This window comes from Solanum lycopersicum, chromosome 3 (assembly GCF_036512215.1).
Source record: "Solanum lycopersicum chromosome 3, SLM_r2.1".
Lineage (NCBI taxonomy): Eukaryota > Viridiplantae > Streptophyta > Magnoliopsida > Solanales > Solanaceae > Solanum > Solanum lycopersicum.
The window spans coordinates 64,405,783-64,425,929 of NC_090802.1; the positions used below are offsets into that span (position 1 = coordinate 64,405,783).

A 20,147-nucleotide genomic window follows, 5' to 3' on the forward strand; every position below is an offset into this window, starting at 1 on the left:
CAGCACTCGGTACATCAAAATAGTATAAAGCTCTTTAGTATACTTTCCATCTGTTGATAATGTCAAAACAGGAGGGGAACTAGATCAAACTTTACAGGAATCTTGAGAACTACTGTTAGAGTTAACTGGAAATAGCATCAACCTAAACAAAAAGGGACCAAACTTTTTTGTATGGTTCATTCATCGTCATCCTCACAGGCAAACAGTTCATCAAGCTGATCATCTGTCCATTCAGGCAGTGACACTTTCGGAGCAATTGGCTGTCTATGATTGTTGACTTCATTAGTAATTGGAATTACTGGATCAATGTAGTTCTTTGTTGGACTCTCTCTTTTGTTCCTCGGAGTGAGGATTCCCTGGGAATTCTCTCCCATTTGCTGATTATTATCTTCATTAAAAGTGCCTCTGTTTCTGACTGTTCCTTCAGATCCTTTGGCACTACTCTGTATCTGCTGGAGATATTCTTTGTCATCAACTGAGGTTTTCTTAAAGCCACTGCTGTTGTTGCATATGTAGCTTCTATCTGGAAGTTGATTTTCCTTCTCCAATTGAATCTCACTACGAAAATTTCCACCTGCAGAGCACTCTATGGTCCTATCATCTAGGATATCTTCAACTGAAACATTGTCCATGATCTGCAGTGCACTAGCTTCTCTAGCAGAGGCTGATGCTGCGAAATTTAATGAATGATTAACCAGAATACTAGAAACCTTTCATATAGTATATAAACCAATGATAATGCAACTGACTTAGGAAAATCCTCCTAGTATATAGTACATAATAGAATATCAACCCTCACCATTTTCACGATCACTGTAGTTGAGTTCATATGCGGCTAGGCTGTTCACTAATGGAGGTCCACTTTCCTTGCAGAAAACCTGCACGTAAGGCACTTATAGCTCTTAGGAGGATATTCAACGCCTAATCAATTATGATACACGATTGACAAGTTCTTATAGCATTCTTCTGTTCTTATAGAATTTTCGAAGCTTATGTGGTACCCGGTGGAAGTGCATAAGTGGCTTAGTGCTCACTGTAGAATATCAAATTAGAGGATACAAGACAAACAACACCAACTTCCAGTAGTTTTCATCTAATAGCCTTACGCGTAACTCAAGATCTAAAACTATTGCATATAATTCCTTTGTCAATTGCAGATATTTTGTTAGTGTCTAAGAGCAAAGAAGAGATAGGGAGAGAGCACTAGAGAATGCTAACTCAGGATGAAGGAAGATATACCAATACATATTGACAGAACCAAGTCTCAGGCAACTATAAATCCATTACATGGACAAAGTAACATAACCACATAAGCAGAAAATTCAGGCACACAGATGTATGGAGATTAGAAACAAATATATGGTGATGATATCATTGATCTGATAGTCCTCTTAACAGACTTCTGCCAAAACCATTTCTATATCTACTGCATCCAATTATGTGAGTCGCACTAAGAAGAAATGAGGTTAATTGACATTGATGACATACAAATTTTCAGTGTTTATTTAATTAGTTCTTCTAAATTGAAGCTTCATGAGTCATGACCACATGCAAAAGCATTCCTAATAGAATCATTTTTGAACACATATTTTGACTAAGAACTAAAGTAATCTCAGCTTTGCAGTTAGCACAAAATTACATGAAGGGGAAGAAGCTCATTTAGCTAGAACAGATATAACTTCAAGAAACAACTTGAAAAAAAATCTCAGATTTATTCACTCTTGTTCCTGAAAGATTGCAGTCAATGATAGCAATTTATGGTGTAATAATTTCTGTCCAATAATAGTCAGCTAAGCACGTGACTCATCAAAAAATAATAGGCTAGCATGCGCACCTTTGTCAGGTTCGCGAGTGTTATGTTAAGGTAACGTGCTGAGCTTGAAGGGCAAAACACTGCAACCTGGATTCGAAAATTAGGTCAGCTGTTTTTTAGTAATGCAAAAACATTACACGTCAGAGATCTCTGAAGATATAACAGGGAGAAGACAAGTGAGATATCATAATGTGGGAAGGACCCTCCACCTTCAACCAAGAGTTTGAGGCTTCGTTTCAAAGGGATCCAAGTAGGAAAAGGGCCTGTTGACTCCTGGGAAGAGGAGTTGAGAGGTTGGTTTGAACTTGTCAGAGGAAGAAAGAAAAATTGTAACAGGAAGAACCTTTTGCAGTATCAAAACTGCGCCAATGCAAATGTCCTTTCCATGCTGACTTTCCTCAAGTACTTTGTGATGAATGCTAGCACCAATTGAGCCTGTAGGATCCTAAATTAGGAACTAATCAAATCAGTTGCAACTTGCAAACTTCTTTTCACTGCTAATCAACATTATACTTAAAGCAACTATACCTTCAAAGTCACCATCAGACCGCCAAGACCATTCTGTGTGCAAGACTTAACAACTGCCACAACCTATGAAAACAATAATTGCCAAGAGTAAGGCTATTACAGAAATTTGTGTAGTGATACAGTCCAGGGCCTGGTATTTCAACTATTGTCTCATTTCTTTCTGGAAAATAGCATTGCTGTATTCACTTTTCTATCATGAACCCAGTACGAAAAAAGGTGAAAATACCTGATCGACCCTAGCAGTTTCTAGGCATTTATTGACAGAGCTCAATGGTGTACATCGAATTTTCCCGTTCTCCGCACCTGAATGAATATACATGTATACATAAACCATGAAAAAAAACACCTGAAAGGATAGTACTACCTCCAAGTAAAGACTAAAACCCTAAATTACATACCAACAAACTCAAGAGCGGAAAGCCATGGATTGGATTGGAAATCGTAGTCGAACTCTGTAGAATTTTCGACGGCTCTCCTAATATACTCTTGCGTAGGTATTGGATTGTCCCTTTGAGAGGAAATGGAAGAATGACATTGATGATCTTGAGTTCGTTGGAGCATAGCAGATTGTACGGCACCTGCCGGCCCGGGAATGAGGCGTTGAGGCGGCGATTGTAACTGATTATGAGAACTTTGTAGTTGTGAGGATTCTGGAGTTCGAGAAGGCGGCGTGAGAAGCGCCGGAGAAGATGAAGTGGAAGTAGATGTGGAGGGATTAGGGTTTTGGTGGAGTCGCTTACAGGGGCGGAGAAGAGAGTGGAGATCGGAATCGTCTACATCCAGTCCTTCCCATGGCTCCATCTCCGCAGCGTGATCTTTTTGGAGGGAAAATCTGTAGAGGCCTGTGGGATGGGTTTTCTTGAATTGAATTTGGAGTTGGGCCCATTGAATTGAAATAGTAGAGCGGTTCCAAGTGAATCCATGAAAAACTTCCTTGTATGTCCGGAAAACTTATTAAAAAAAAAAGAAAAGAGAGAGACGGGAGACCCGGGATTGTATATAATAGCAAATTAATAAATCAAATTAAATGCTATAATCACCCTTCGATTTAATTGTGTCTTGTAGAAAACGGTTTGTCTGTCACATTTTCCCCTCAAACTCTTTCTCGCCACTCTCTCTTTCTCCCTCGCTCCCTCGCACTTTTATATAAACACAAATGTATAAAATAAGTTTGTCTTTATTTAAAGAGAGAAAAAATTGTATATATACATATATTTTTGTTTCCCTCTCTTCCCTCTCCCAAATCTCGCTCGCCACTCTCGCCTCTATCACTTATACAAACAGAAACGAAATGTATAAATTATTTTTTGGTTTGTATAAAGCGAGAAAAAATTGTATATACACCTGCAAATACATATATCTTCGTCCTATACACTTATAATTATACAATATAAATATTCCCCTGCCTAGTTTCTTTTGTCTTTTTCTCTTTCTCGTTTTTTTACATACACAAATTATATAATTGATTTGTATACAATGACTTTCTTTTGTATATGTATAGCGAAATATACAATTGGTTTCTTTATATATGTACAGCAAATTTATGGATAGGGAATTATACATATTTATATTTGTTATGAAGCGCATTATGCAAACTTTGTTAAAGCATACAAATATGAATTTTGTGTTTGCTATATGTGAAAGTTAAAGCAATTTTCATGTATAGCAAACATACAAATATAATTATATTTGTATGTTACAGTTAAAATTTGCATAATTATGCTTCATAACAAATTTTATGTGTTGCTATGGAGCTTTTGATTTGTATAATTCTCCAGCTACATTCAATTTTATACGAAGTGTTCAATTTTATATAAATTTATTTATACATTGTAATTGCATAATGAAATATGTATTTATGTAATTAGGATATAAATATATATATTTGTATCTGTATATATAATTTTCTTTCGCTTTACACAAGCACAAATATATGTATTTGTTAACCCTTTTTCGCTACGTGTCTCACACATTTGACACCAAGTAAGATGTGAGTTCACTTCTTAACAAGACGTCTTATATAATTAATGTTAGTTACGTGAGACATATAAACGATAATAATATTGATAAGAAAACTAGACAATATTGGTTATTTGCCAACCATCTATCCTTTAATCTTGGACATTCATATCATCATACCTAGCTAGTGCCATGTCTTAAGCAAACTACACTTATTAACGCATTATGTGTATACATTTTTGCTCTACCCCTATTTAGAGCCTCACGCATCATTTATGAAAAGGATTGACACGTGGTTGACCATTAGTGGCGGACCCACATTCAATATATGTGCAATGTGGTGGTGGCCAAACAACAGAATAAATACTCGTGGGTCCCATGTGGAAAATTCAAAAACATTATACAGGTAGTTATCAAAAGAACAAATCAATTTAGCAATAATAATATCGATTTTTCATTGCATATTTGTGAACATCGCAATGGAGAATCTATTGGGTCTTCTGAGAATTCGAGTCAAGAAAGGTGTAAATCTCGCCGTTCGTGATGTTCGCAGCAGCGATACCTATGTTGTCATCCAGATGGCTGAACAGGTCCCAATTCCACTCATTTTTCTTCCAATTACTTTGATTTTAATGTTCGATATTTGTTGATTTCATCATTTATGGAAGAATTTTCAAATTTCATGTTAAGAAAGTTACATTTAAGTCTATGAGCATTTTATCACCCACTGCCTGTAATTTTGTTTCTAGAATTTATGCGGGTTTGTAATCAGTTTGCTTGACATGGGGCTGCGGAAGGGGTGTTGAAGTTTCTTTATTTTAAACAGTTCTATCATATTTTTTAGTCTTCCCTTTTAGAAAAGGAATGTGGTGTTGTCGAAAAAAGGAATGTTGCTTTTAGTAATTTAGTATCCGTTTGACTATGCGATCTGGTATGATGATATGGGATAATGAATGAAATTGAAGTTTTGTTTGGATATGCAATATGAAATTTTGGTATTATATATTTTCTCAAACATAAAAAAAATCACAAGTTCTAAAACTATTAAAATAGCCTCAATTGTTTTTGCAATCTTATCAAATAAACAAAAAATTATAAAATTGTATAATAAATTATTACAAAGTTATTTGTTCTCCACTAAATTAATTGTTTCATCAATATATTTGAGTAAAAATGAATGTCTTTCATAGGTTCTTCAAGATTTTATTATTCAACAATTGTGAAAGTGTGAGTTAAATGTCAGTTAAAGTGACTATATGTTGGTGAAAATAATAAATTTTAAAAAGTAATGATGTGATTATAAATTTTATTTACATGTGAGATAAATGTGGATTTGTTTTAACAAAATATAAACTCGTGAATCAACTTTTGTATTAAACTAACTCAAATCATGATAGAGTATTCCCATATGATTCCATATCATGGTTTTTGGAGAATATGGAACTCATGATATAGAATCATGAGATGGGATCAGCGTATAATCGCATATCCAAATGCTGATTCCATCTCAAGATACCATATCGTGATATGGCATCACATGGCCAAACGTCTACTAAGGAGTCTTATTCTTGTCTTGCCAAGGTTACTGAATTTCGGTGTTCTATGTGTTGAGTCTGGAGCTACAAACCTTTTTGGCTGATGCAGATTTGTGAAGTTTACGCCATGATAAGTACTAGGTTCTTGGAGCTTGACCTTCCAGGTTCTGAAAAGTATATTAATAGGGTAGAATGGGTTGTGTGTGTGTTTGAGGCAGGGGCGGGGCCAGGTAAGTTTAAGGGGTTCATCCAGACCCCCTTCGACAAAAAACTACCCTCTTTATGCACAGTTAAAAGTATTTTTATGTATATATTTTAGATGTTGAACTTCCTTCGGTGAAAATCTTTTAATTTGTTTTACTGTTATCATCTTCATTACCTGCTTCATGTACTAAATTAGGTCATAAGATAACAATGTCTTTAATACTGTGACTTGTAATATCTGTTTTTTTGCCATAATGCATGATTCAATTGGTACTTTGAGCTTCCCAAATCAGGGGTTAAAATGACAACTACTATCTTATCAACAGAAGATATAACATAAGGACTCGAATACTTGACTTCTCTTTACGTTCAATGCTCCGACTACTGTGTTATTTTGTTATCAACTGCATGGAAGATGGGAATCCACAGAATTGAAATGTGTTTAAAATTGTGAACTCTTCCTATTTGATGTATATTATTAATTGCTCTCAGACAGTTTTTTGACTTGCCTGTTTTTCAACTTGAATGCAGAAATTGAAGACCCGAGTTATAAAAAAGGATGTTAATCCTGAGTGGAATGAAGATTTAACTCTTTCTGTTGCAGATCCCAATCTTCCTGTTATGCTGGTAAAGTCTCTTGTTTGCTCGTTATCATATAAGATAAGACCATATCTGTTCTGCAGAAAACATAGCCATTTCCCGCTAATGATCACTTGCTTGTTGCGTTGATCAAATATTGCTCTACATAAACTATACACTTCCCAGTGTTCGTATTTCTTGTTTATGTTGTCTTCTTTCTGCCTGTTTCTAGACTGTCTATGATCATGATTCGTTCAGCAAAGATGACAAGATGGGAGATGCAGAATTTGACATCAAACCATTGATAGAGGCTCTGAAGATGAACTTAAGTGGCCTCCCAGAAGGCACCATTATAACAAGAATACAACCTAGCCGATCTAACTGCCTGTCTGGAGAGTCTAATATTGTATGGAAAGATGGCCAGGTTGTGCAAGATATGTGCCTAAGATTGAGAAATGTGGAATGTGGAGAAGTCGAACTTCAACTTCAGTGGATCAACATTCCTGGTTCGAAGGGTTTATAGAATACAGCGTGTGGTATATATATCTGCAGGTTGCTGTTAGCTGTCTAGCTGCAGTGTATGAACTGGTTTGTGCTCTCACAACTGATCTCTGGTTGTAATAAATGGAGTTTGTAATACAGAAGTTCAACTAAGAACTACCTTTCATACTGCACCAATCTGTTGGGCAAGGTTTCTAGTCTGAATATCACTCTTAGTTATACATGGGAAGTACTCGAGTGCACACTTTTGTGTGCATATTATGGTAGTACGCCTAATTTTATGTATACCCTTTCATTTTTAGTTCGTCTCAGAAAAATGTCATGTTTACTATAATAAGAAATAATTTTACTTTAAAGTGTGAATATCTTCTATTAAAAGAATATTTTTGTTGTTGAAAGTCTCAAATTCAGGATCTTCCGCTACACGAACTTTTCGAGAAACAAAATTATAGACACGTATTTCTTTTACCCTTAATGAAATTATTTTTAACCACGCAAATATCTAATCTAAGAATTGTTTTTTTTTCACCAGCTTCAGAAGTTATTCTTTTTTTTTTAAATATCGTGTCAAGTTAGATGATGCTACTTGAAATAAAATAAAACTGAGGAATATTCAATATTTGTGTAAATCACTTTTTCCATTTTTGGGGTAAACACTATCCTTATTTTCTTCCGTTTATATTGCTTTCAGATTTGAAAAACCATTGATCAGAATTAGATGCTTAAGTCGACTTCATTAAAGATAAAAGTAATTGGATGTTCAAAATTAAATTGAAATCAATAATTTAAATTGGAAAAATAGTTATTGGGTTATTTGTTTAGTAGTTTCACAATATTTTAATTAATTTTTTATTTTGAAATTAGGCTATTGATTTTTAAAGATATAAGGTTTTTTCTTAACTGATTAAACAATAATTTGATAGTAAATTAATAAATTATATTCATGTCATTCGGTATATAGAGTCCTCAACTTATGATTTAGTTTATATTTTTATTTTTAATTTTCTTATTTCTGAGTGATTTTCATTGTCTTTTTATATAAAAATTTAACGGCTAAAACAAACTTAATAATTAATAACTAAATTGATAATAATCATAACTAATATTGCTATATTAATAACACCATACACATCCAACAATGTGCAAAGTAGTGGTAGCCCTTTGAAAATATTAGAATCAATTGGCAAATCCATTAAGATACAATTTTTTAATTTTAAAATCTTCCGTAAACAGCCGCTTTCAGACTTTTCATTGATATTATAATTATTAGAATAATTCTTTTTTTTAATTGATTATCAGACATTTTTGTATTTTTTCTCCAATAAATTGACTTTGTTATAAGATAACTCGTTTTCTTCTTTTCTAATTTTTTTTTTTTGAAAAGACGTTGCCTTTGTAGATTCGACCAAAAAGAGTTTATTTGACTTGGTGTACGTGGGGAAGTTGTAAGGGAAATAACAATTACATTAACACAACTAAGTCATAGTTGCGACCAAATTATATGTCACAATAAGTGTTGCTATCACATTACGTATAATATGAACTCCCACATATCATATTAAAATGAAAACTTTATTTTAACTAATCAAAATTAATACTACTCTATTATACGGAAAATAAAGAAAATATAAAACTAAAACTATTGATAAGATAAAAAATGATTGTATTTGTCCAGAGATGAGAATAGTACAAATTTAAAATAAATTAAGATAAATTTATTCGATATAATGTAATCATATTCTTTAATAACGCATAGGTCATATTAATTCATGAATGTAAAATTATAACAAGGACGATATAAAAGATAACAAGACAGAAGATGTACTTGTAATTAATGTATATTTCTCTAAAGATAGGTTACAGTTTACGACTCATTTCACGGACCTAATAGGAATCAAATTTTATTTTGATTCAAAATCTATAGATTACATTAAAAATGGAAACTAACTTCGAATAAAAACTCTTTAAATATGAAATAATTATAACTTTCTTTTAATATATCAATCAAATAAATGAGCTTAACAGAAAAAATGTGAATTCATATGATAGATCTTAGCTTGTTATCCATTGAGAAGCAGAATAGTTTAGTAGCTATTTAAAAAGGTTATTGTATTAATTTGTTTATGACACAAATAACTAGTTAGAAAATAATTTTTTTAATATAAAACTTGATTTTAATTTATGATAAAATAAAATAACTAATATCTGCGTAATTCTAAATAGTTATCAAAAGAGCCTAATTTTTTGTTTAGAATTATAAAGGAAAGAGTAGAAGCTTTAATTACCAACAACATCGGCCAGCAGCCACCAAAAGTTTCAAATGGAAAATCTTTTGGGTCTTCTCAGAGTACGAGTCAAAAGAGGCATCAATCTCGCAGTTCGTGATGTTCGCAGCAGCGATCCCTACGTTGTCGTCAAGATGGCTAAACAGGTACCAATTCCACTAATTCTTCTTCTTTTTTTACTGTTTCCTATTTTTTTCATCGAACTTTTGGTTGAATTTTTCGTCTGCTATTGTGGTTTTAACGTTTGATAGCTGCTGATATAATCATTTATGGAAGAATTTTCTATTTTCATGTAAGGAATGTTATTAAGTCTATGAGCATTGATCGTCCAGTAGCTGTAATTTTGTTTTTTTTAGAATTTATGCATCTGGGTTTATAATCAGTTTGCTTGACATATTAAGGATCTGTATAAAATTTTGTGTGGAAATTACAGTAGAAAGATATCATCTTTAGCGTTACGAGTTCATGTTTGACGATGGGTTCCGTTTAATTGGGATTTATTAATGTTGCAATCAGAAGAAAAAAAGGACACCGCCCCTTTCCTTTTTTTTCTTCTTCATTTGCTTTACCCAATTCAGAATTAAAAACATAGGGTATAATTTTGAATTTTGTGGTTGTTGTGGAAGTCTTCTGATGGTATTATCCAAGTCCAATTAACTATGTCCTGTGATTCCTTTACAACTGTCCTTTTAAGTCATGAGTTCCAGAATGGGGCTGGGAAGGAGTTTATTTAATTTTTCACAATTCTATCATATTTTTATCTTCCCTTTTAGAAAGGGGTTGTAGTCTCGTCGAAAAAGTCATGTCCTTTTAGTAGGTTTTGTCTATACTGAGGAGACTTTGAATGTGTAAGGTGTGTTGTTGCAATTCTTGTCTTTGAAGGTTTCTGAATTTCGGGGTCATTCTATGTGTTGAGTCTAGAGCTATAAACCCTTTTGGCTGATGCTCATTTGTGAAGTTTACACATGACAAGTTCTACGTCTAGAGAGCTTGACCTTTCAGGTTCTGGAAAGTACATTAATAATGTAGAATGGATTGTGTGTGTGTTGGGCAGGGGTGGAGTCAGGTAGGGCTGAGGGGTTATTCTGAACCCTCTTAGGCAGAAACTTACACTATTTATATACGGTTAAAATTATCTTTTATGTATATGTTGTAGATGTTGAACCCCCTTGGATAAAAGTCCTCTGGTGAGGGGTGTTCTGGCTCCTTTTCGATTGGGGTGTAAGGAAGGTAAAAGTAGGTGGATAGTGCATTGACTTTGGTGGACTGGTATGGAGAAACTTACGTGCCCCAGGTGTCTGCATCACTCAGAAAAGTCTTCGAGATTTTTTTGGGGACTTCTCCATGTACTTTTTAGGATTTGTAATGCTGCTGCAAATAGATAGATAAATTCTAAGATATCCGTGACCTAGTTGCCATATCTTTTGATTTGTGGTACTATAATCTTTTTGTACTCCTTAAAGTTTACAATAAGAGCAGCATTTTCTTGTACATGTTTCATGTTCTAAATGAAGTCTTAAGATAACAGTCTTTAATATTCTGTGACTTGTAAAAATCTGTTTTTTCGCCATAATGCATGACTCACTCGGTACTTTGAGCTTCCCAAATCAGTGGTTGAAATGAAGAATATATTATTGTACTAGCAGAAAACAAACAAACATAAGGACTCGAATACTTGGCTCTTCTTTTCGACTCAATGCCTGACTACTGTGTTATTTTGTTATTAACTACATGAAACATAGGTAGCCACAGATTCGAAATGTGGTGTAAAATGTGAATTCTTCCTCTTTGATGTATATTATTGATTGCTCTCAGTTTTTTTGACTTGTCTGTTTTTCAACTTGAATGCAGAAATTGAAGACTCGAGTTGTAAAAAAGGATGTTAATCCTGAGTGGAATGAAGATTTAACTCTTTCTGTTGCAGATCCCAATCTTCCTGTCATGCTGGTAAAGTTTCTTGTTTGCTGGTTATCATATAAGATAAGACCCTATCTGTTCCGGCAGAGACATAACCATTTCTTGCTAATGATCACATGCTGGGTGCTTTCAAATGTTTTACATATTATAACATACACTTCCCAGTGTTTGTATTTCTTGTTTATGTTTTCTTGTTTCTGCCTGTTTCCAGACTGTGTATGATCACGACATTTTCAGCAAAGATGATAAAATGGGAGATGCAGAATTTGACATCAGGCCATTTCTAGAGGCTCTGAAGATGAACTTAAGTGGCCTCCCAGGTGGCACCATTATCACTAGAATACAACCGTGCAGATCTAACTGCCTGTCCGAAGAGTCTAATGTTGTATGGCAAGATGGTCAGGTTGTGCAGGATATGTGCCTAAGATTGAGAAATGTGGAATGTGGAGAGATCGAACTTCAACTTCAGTGGATCAACCTTCCTGGTTCCAGGGGTTTATAGAATGCAGTGTGTATACATACATCTGATTGCAGTAAGCTGCAGTCTATGAACTGCTTTGTGAATTGTGCTCTCACAATTGATCTCTAGTCGTGATCAACGGAATTTGTTATATTTGCACACTGAACCAATCTGTTGTGCAAGGTTTTTCTAGCCTATCGTATATTTGGTTTGAATATTCTTTTCAAATTTTCTTGTATCACTGTAGTTATATGGTATGTAATCAATATACAAGTTTGCATAAAAGTTCATCCCTTTGTGTGAATATGATAGTATTTAATATTTGCATGCTTTTTCATGGGGCATGAGTTTGTATTTTCTCATCATAAACCTATGCTCGTCGCCATTAAAGAACTTATACCCTGCTAGGCATAGGTTTGATTTTTAACAGCAAGAATCATAGATTAGCTTATTTCGAAGGACAAATCGTGTAATTAAATATTTTTTCTAGCTAACAATAAATATACATGTCACATTAACATAGTCCAAGAGGGCTTTTTATATGGAAAATTTCATATATGGCAAACTTATTAGATTAAATAACATTATATGGGTATAGTTTACCTAATTACATAATATGGGTATAGTTAAGTTATTAAAGGTGTCTTTAATTTTGTATATAATTTTTTTTTTTATTATTTATACAATTCTATTTTAAAAAGTTGTTTGTAACTGAAGCATTAAATATGGTAACAATAAATCAAGATAATGCCACAATTTTAGGAAAACGTTCCTATTTTCAAGCCATACGTTCAAATTCAAAAAAAAAAATCTGTTTATAATAAGTCATGTACAAATTAATTTCTGTATATACATACCTACCTATATATACAAAAAAAAAAAAAAGTCATTCACAGATTATTTTCTGTTTATATATATGAACTTACCTTTTTTGTATATAGTATATACCAGCACGTATTCAATGTCTTTTATTGTATATGCACATCCAATTAGATTGCAATAAATATACATATACAATCTTATTGAATAAATATATACATGTACAAAAATGCATTTTACGAATTTGTATAACAAGAGATATATGTTATTCAGGTTTTTAATTGTATATAGTATATACTAACACTTATTCAATGTTTTTATTAATTGTATATGCATATTCAATACATTATATTCGATAATTTATATATAACTACTACAATATACAAAATTATAATCACATATGATATTTCCCCATCTATATACAATCCCTACTACTGGCTATTAAAACAGACATGTACATATCAATTTTTGTATATGTATGTAAACTTAATATATACTAACTTCTAAAATTTGTATATAACTAATAGAATATACAAATTCTAATCATATATTCAAATTCTCCATCTGTATAACTAAGTCCAATTACTATTTTGTATATATATACAAAAACCAAAAATAACATAAACATGCAATACACTATATACAATTACTCACATGGAATATACTATATACAATACTTAATTTAATGGTTTTTGTATGTTGACAACTAATTAACAAAAAAATTGTATCTAAGTTTGTGTTTTAAGACACTATCTCATGATTATGAAGTTCTTCAGATCCGACTTCACAATCATTTTCCTCTGATTCAAATAGTACAGCTTTCCTCTTTCTTGTACCTTGTACAATTTTAATGCCTCTAGCTTTGGCATTTTTAATAACTTGTTGAACTGCCATAGGGTCGTTTTTTTTCTTTGATCTCAACTCTTCCATGGTTTGTTCTTGTATAAGTTGTTTTGATTTTCCCAAAGACCCTACATTAACCCCAAATTCTTGAGTTAGCCCCATTGAAAAGGATGGTAAAATGTCAACAACATTGACATGCAAAGGACTACCTCTGGTAATCCTCAAAGATTTAGACGATTCGTTCATTGTTTGACGAATTTTAGATCTATCAAGAACAAAAAAACGATTATTTCATCAAAATATATGAAGAAAAAAAAAACAGAACACATATACAATTTTTAGATAAGTTAGAAAAAAAGGTAAACAACTAAAATTAAGGATAACTTACGAAATTGACTTCAACTTAGGGAGGAGACTTCAACTTTAGGAGGGATTACTGAAATTTTGGACAAAAATTCGAAATTCAAATCTGATATTGGAGTATTAAATGTAGGAGAAGACGTTAGAATGAGGAAAGAAGAGAGAAAATTAATTGTGAATAGGAGAGAGAAAATTAGATTGTGTATAATTATATACAAAATTAGAAAATAAGATTTTTATACAATTGGTTACATAATAGGTTGTGGCCCCCATTAATTATAGCAAAATAAAATAAACTATAATTATATAATGTAAATAAATTAAACTATACCCCTAATATATAATTAGTTATGAATGTTTGCCATTTCATATAATTTTCCCTTTTTAAATGTTTTATATTGCTGTTGGGGCTGTGAAGGCCCAAACAATTACATTTGCCACACATAGTTCATCTATTTACCAGTTGCATTAGTAATTTCAAGTTTTTCATTTGATTGCCACACACCATAAGCAAAATAGATGTTATTTATTCCCAAATTTTTGATTTTAAAACTCTTTTACGCTAATTAATCTTATTACTTTGCAACATATTAATTTCGTTATTGTCTTGGACCAGAAACTCCTAGTAGATATACAGTAACCATATACATAGATATCAGTAATATGAGAGTAGGAAAGAGAAGAATAGACAGAGCTGTCTAGTAGAGGTAGATGACAAAATAATTGAGCAATTCAAAACTTTCATCTTCACTTAAATTATGTATAAAAAATCCCAAAAAGATTGGTCTAAATATTCTATTAAGAGCACGCAATTTCTTGTGAAGTAACAAATCCAAATTTGAACCTAAGCGGACCAAGCCTCAGAGAGAAGGGTGAGGGTAAAGAATGAAAAGAGACAAAAGCACATATATTCAGGAGAGCCAAACGAGTCGACAGAATTTAATAAATTTGTACCTACAAGTTATATTCAATAAGAAGAGTAATTGAGTTCACAATAAAATATTTATAAATTTTTGATAAAAGTTATCGATAAGATTCATATATTATATCAAAAATACTTCGATAAAATAATTGAGATGTACGAAAGCTGATTACACCGCAGAGAGTGTGTGAGAAATGTATTTGCCCTTTTGTAGTCCATGGGAAACATAAGCATGGGTTATTCCTAAGACCAATATATAGCAATTTGTGCAAATTAAACATAATGTTTGTTTTTGGGAGTCCAAGAGAGTTATGACACACTAATCTTAATTTGCTCCAATTTGCCACTACTATTCATCATTCATTTCAACGCATGCTTCTGCTTTTATAACTTCTAGGACATTATTTTACCATTATCTCTAACATTTTACTATTTCATAGCCGCCAATCACATTTCACTTCAAAGTTGGTGAACTCCATGGAGTTTCCATCTCAAGAAATGTTGGGAAATGTATGTTTATAATTATCTTTTCAACAACCATGAAAAATAGTAGCTTTTAATTAATATATTGAAAGCCAATATTAAATTACTTAATTATATTTATATCATTAATCCTTAAATTAAAACTAATTAGTTTTATATTTTTATTTTTGATTAATTGTCTCAAACTATCTATTATTCTATAAGATGTACGTGTATGTTTTTCATCAAAATACAATCTGTCAATTGATGTGTATAGTTCTTTTTGTTTGTCATGTTGATCTTTTAACCCGTTAAATACCTTCAACCAAACATTCCCTTAGCCCTTTGATCATATCCATGAGAATAATGGGTTAATCTAGGAATGGACAAACCAAACAGGTCCACCACAAAATTGCACCTTTAATTTCACCATAGCCTTGTTGTTCCTTAGCTCATGTTCTTGTCAGTCACAATGCCCCATCAAGGCCTCAAAGATTCACCATTTTCAGAACCTATATTTTTGAAACATTAATATAGAACTTATTATGCCTTGTATCATTTTCACATGCATCAGAATGTTGCATGCCTTGACAAAAGGCAAAAACAAATATACTTTATTCTTATTACTTTATTGTTATATAATAAGTAACATGAATATTGATTTATAACATGAAATGTAATTGTAGAGAATGGTTCGAGTATACTTCTAATTACTTCCTCCGTTTCAATTTTAGTTAATTTCAAAAAGAACCTCTTTCGATATTCAAAAGCTTTATACACTTTCTTAAACTTCATATTAAGTCAAATAATCGAAACAAATAAATTGTAACGAAGGAATTTAGGTAGAGAAAAAAGGTAGCCCATGAATAGGCCACGAGCCAAAAAGCCAAAAACAAGAAGAAAATGACTTTAAAAAGAAAACCCCGGCAAACAAGTACTTATAGGGACACCACCTCCAACCAAAATGCTTTTTCTCTATACAACTCTGTGAACCATTGAAGATAGAGCCATTTACCAAATTACTAACACACACCATTTTTTTTTTCTTTCTTCTTCTCAAATCCAAACAAACAAGAAAACAACAGAGGGCAAAAAATATACATTAGAAAAATCCCCTAACCCCCTTTGCTTTGGAGACTGTAAGCTTGCTCCCAATTCTCAAAGCTGTAATACTTATTACTTAATTCTTTCTATATTCCTTCTTTCTGCAAAATCCCCACAACCCCATAAACCAAAACACATGCTCTTTGCTTATATTTACCAACCCCATTTCATCCTTTACTTGTAAAACCTGTTTTCTTGATTTGGGTATATCAAGAACATAGCAAAGATGATAACTTTATCTGATTTCTACCATGTTATGACTGCTGTTGTGCCACTTTATGTAGCTATGATACTAGCTTATGGCTCTGTTAAGTGGTGGAAGATTTTCTCACCAGATCAGTGTTCTGGGATCAACAGATTTGTTGCACTTTTTGCAGTTCCACTTCTATCTTTCCACTTTATAGCTGCTAATAATCCTTACGCTATGAACTTGAGATTCATTGCTGCAGATACTCTGCAGAAACTTATTGTTCTTGGGGTTCTTGCTGTTTGGGCTAATGTAAGCAAAAGGGGTAGTTTGGAATGGAGTATAACTCTGTTTTCACTATCAACTCTTCCAAATACTTTAGTTATGGGCATTCCTTTGTTAAAAGGAATGTATGGTGATTTCTCTGGGAGTTTAATGGTTCAAATTGTTGTATTACAGTGTATCATTTGGTACACTCTGATGCTTTTTATGTTTGAGTTTAGAGGTGCAAGACTGCTAATTTCTGAGCAGTTTCCTGATACTGCTGGTTCAATTGTATCTATTCATGTTGATTCTGATGTCATGTCATTAGATGGTAGACAAGTTTTAGAGACTGAAGCAGAGTTAAAAGAAGATGGAAAACTTCATGTCACTGTTAGAAAATCAAATGCCTCAAGGTCTGATATATTTTCAAGAAGGTCAGGTGGATTTTCTTCTACTACACCAAGACCATCCAATTTGACAAATGCAGAGATTTACTCTCTGCAGTCATCAAGAAATCCAACACCAAGAGGGTCTAGTTTTAATCATACTGATTTTTACTCAATGGTGGCTGGTACTGCTGGGAGAAACTCAAACTTTGGTGCTAATGATGTTTATGGTATGTCTAATAATTCAAGAGGGCCAACTCCAAGACCTTCTAATTATGAAGAAGAAAGTGGAAAATCAAGATTCAATAATTATCATGGTGGAGCAGCAGCACCACAGAGTAATAGTAACACTCATTATCCAGCACCAAATCCAGGCATGTTTTCACCTAGTAACAATGGCAACAAAGCACACAAGAGTACAGCTAAAAAAGGAGATCAAGAAGTTGGCAAGGATCTTCATATGTTTGTTTGGAGTTCAAGTAACTCTCCTGTTTCTGATGTTTTTGGAGGACATGATTATACAGCTAATCTAGACCAGCCTGCAGCACCTAATAAGGATGTGAGAGTACCTATCTCCCCTGGAAAAGGTAATTAACTCTGTTCACTAAAAGGCTATATTAGTTTCGATTTGAACCTGAAGTCTCACGGTTAATAAAAAAAGTTTTTTATGCTTAATTAGTTGAGGGGCAAAGGAACAATAATCAAGAAAACTACATGGAGAGAGATGATTTCAGCTTTGCAAATAGAGATGGAGTTGATCAAATGAACAATCAAGATGGTGAAAAAGCTGGAGAAAACAAAGCAAAAGTAATGCCACCAACAAGTGTAATGACTAGGCTAATACTTATCATGGTTTGGAGAAAACTTATTAGAAACCCAAACACTTATTCGAGCTTGTTTGGCCTCACTTGGTCTCTAGTTTCATTCAGGTAAATTTTACCAATTTCTATTCATTTTCTTTTTTAATTGTTGTTATATATTCTGATTATTTAAAAAAATGTAGGTGGAATTTGAAGATGCCTGCTATAATTGCACAGTCCATATCTATACTGTCAGATGCAGGACTTGGCATGGCAATGTTCAGTCTTGGTGAGTACTTTTTTTTTCATTATTTGATCACAAGGAGGTCATTACTATTATTAAATTACTTGTTTAGAAGGGGGGAGCGTGCAAAAAAGCACAACAATATGCTCATCATAACATCTTTCTCTACATCTCTTCTTTAATTAATTAAAATTAATAACCCCATCTCAATGCTTCTCATTTGCTCTCAAATGGATACAATCATGATAACTACTACTAGTAGTAACACCCCACTAGTGGATGTGATGATGCCATGCACTTGTTTTTTTTTTAATTTTATTTTAATAGTGTCGTATATTCGAGTTTCTTTGTATGCATTTATCGAGTAATTCTGTCAATCAAGATGTAAAGTTCGACGAATTTCATGAATATTTGTTACGTCCCACCAATATAAATATCGAATAGTTCTGTCAATCAAAAGTTATTAGTATTTTGTATGCATTTCCATGGATTTTTAATATATATATATGTATCGAATAACTTTGTCACTCCAATTTTGAACGAATAGAAAGAAATGGTTATTGCTTTCTTCTATAATTAGAAGTAAAATGTGATGGTCCCCTTAGTGCATGATGCCATGCACTTAAAAGAGAAGGGGCTAGCTACTTTTTCCAAATGTGATATTTGATAGTTGGAAGTAGAAAAAAATATATATTTGCATGTTAGAAAAATGAAACGATTTTTATGTATGACAGGTCTGTTCATGGCTTTGCAACCAAGGATCATAGCATGTGGAAATTCTGTTGCATCTTTTGCTATGGCTGTGAGATTCCTTACAGGTCCAGCTGTTATGGCAGCTGCTTCCATTGCTGTTGGTCTTCGTGGAACTCTATTACACGTGGCAATTGTACAGGTCATCATCAAATCTTAAAATTCTTTCTTTTATCATAAAACATTATGTTAATTATTTTATTTCAATCTCTACACTATGACCTACTACTATATTATAAATTAATTAACCAAAAAAAAAGCTGTTTCGAGCCCATACAGTTTCAAAACTCATTAATTTATATTGAGTGTGTTTTTAATATAATAAACGATAATTATTTCTAAGGTTTATTAGAAACACTTTTTCTATTTCATAGGTATGAAATTATGTATACTGAATATATTATTGTTGTTCAATCGATATGTACTAAAAACAGGCAGCTCTACCACAAGGAATTGTTCCTTTTGTCTTCGCTAAGGAATACAACGTTCATCCTGACATTCTTAGCACAGCGTAAGTATAAATTAATTTAACATTTTTTTATAGTGTTTAATTTTTTTTAATTAGTTTTGTGATTGATAATTTTTTTTTTTATTTGTGTTTATTACAGTGTGATTTTTGGGATGTTGATTGCGTTGCCGATTACATTGGTGTATTACATATTTATGGGACTTTGAAGAGGGATTTATAATTCCATGCAAATTAATATTTAATGCATGCAGCAATTGGCATGGAGATAAAAAAAAAAAAGCTCACAGCTTTTCTTTTTTTTGGTAATGAAAAGATTTAGTTTGTAACAAAGTGATGATGATGAAGAAGAAGATATTTGTGCTTAATTAGCTGAAACGTAATTAATTAACTTTCCCTAGCTCATTCAAATGTCTTTTAATGGATTATCTCTTTGGTACGTAAGTAGTTAAGTTGTAAAATCATGTTTAATTTTATTTGTAGTCTATTGATATTAGAGGGGAAAAAAAGAAAATTTTAATTCCTAGTTTATGGAATTTATTTATTGCTGCTGTTATTATTTTATGACTTTGTACCGTATAGAACAATTTGTCCTTTTTCTTCTTTTAAGTAAACCTTTGTCTGGCCCTTTAATTCTTTTTTTTTATAACTAGTACAAATCTCACACATTTTTTGAAAATTACATCTTACTTCGAAAGTGTTTTTAATTACAAAAATTCTAAATTTTTCTTTGCTTTCAGCCACATTCTTTGGTTGTCC

The 20,147-nt window shown here is 32.5% G+C and overlaps 4 protein-coding genes across 4 annotated transcripts; 3 read left to right on the forward strand and 1 right to left on the reverse strand.

Moving 5' to 3' along the window:
• Positions 1 to 20: 20 nt before the first annotated feature.
• LOC101245148 (uncharacterized) lies at positions 21 to 3,273 on the reverse strand. The gene is made up of 7 exons (XM_026030321.2): positions 2,740 to 3,273; positions 2,568 to 2,644; positions 2,342 to 2,404; positions 2,157 to 2,258; positions 1,835 to 1,900; positions 800 to 878; positions 21 to 670 (listed from the first exon to the last, which is right to left on the reverse strand). Exons 1-7 carry the CDS (start codon positions 3,140 to 3,142, stop codon positions 177 to 179), a joined length of 1,284 nt encoding a protein of 427 aa, XP_025886106.2. The 5' UTR covers positions 3,143 to 3,273; the 3' UTR covers positions 21 to 176.
• A 1,494-nt stretch (positions 3,274 to 4,767) lies between these two features.
• On the forward strand, positions 4,768 to 7,482 carry LOC101256368 (C2-domain ABA-related family protein). Its single transcript, NM_001329093.1, is given in 3 exon segments — positions 4,768 to 4,890; positions 6,571 to 6,666; positions 6,851 to 7,482. Coding segments are annotated over 3 exon segments (498 nt in total). The 5' UTR covers positions 4,768 to 4,779; the 3' UTR covers positions 7,142 to 7,482.
• Positions 7,483 to 9,428: 1,946 nt separating this feature from the next.
• Positions 9,429 to 12,081, forward strand: LOC104644270 (C2-domain ABA-related family protein). The gene is made up of 3 exons (NM_001329091.1): positions 9,429 to 9,550; positions 11,256 to 11,351; positions 11,533 to 12,081. Exons 1-3 carry the CDS (start codon positions 9,440 to 9,442, stop codon positions 11,821 to 11,823), a joined length of 498 nt encoding a protein of 165 aa, NP_001316020.1. The 5' UTR covers positions 9,429 to 9,439; the 3' UTR covers positions 11,824 to 12,081.
• A 4,091-nt stretch (positions 12,082 to 16,172) lies between these two features.
• Positions 16,173 to 19,890, forward strand: PIN1 (auxin efflux carrier component 1). Its single transcript, NM_001247234.2, has 6 exons — positions 16,173 to 17,715; positions 17,808 to 18,057; positions 18,132 to 18,217; positions 18,907 to 19,064; positions 19,357 to 19,433; positions 19,531 to 19,890. The coding sequence occupies exons 1-6, from the start codon at positions 16,518 to 16,520 to the stop codon at positions 19,595 to 19,597; spliced, it is 1,836 nt and encodes a 611-aa protein (NP_001234163.1). The 5' UTR covers positions 16,173 to 16,517; the 3' UTR covers positions 19,598 to 19,890.
• Positions 19,891 to 20,147: the final 257 nt, after the last annotated feature.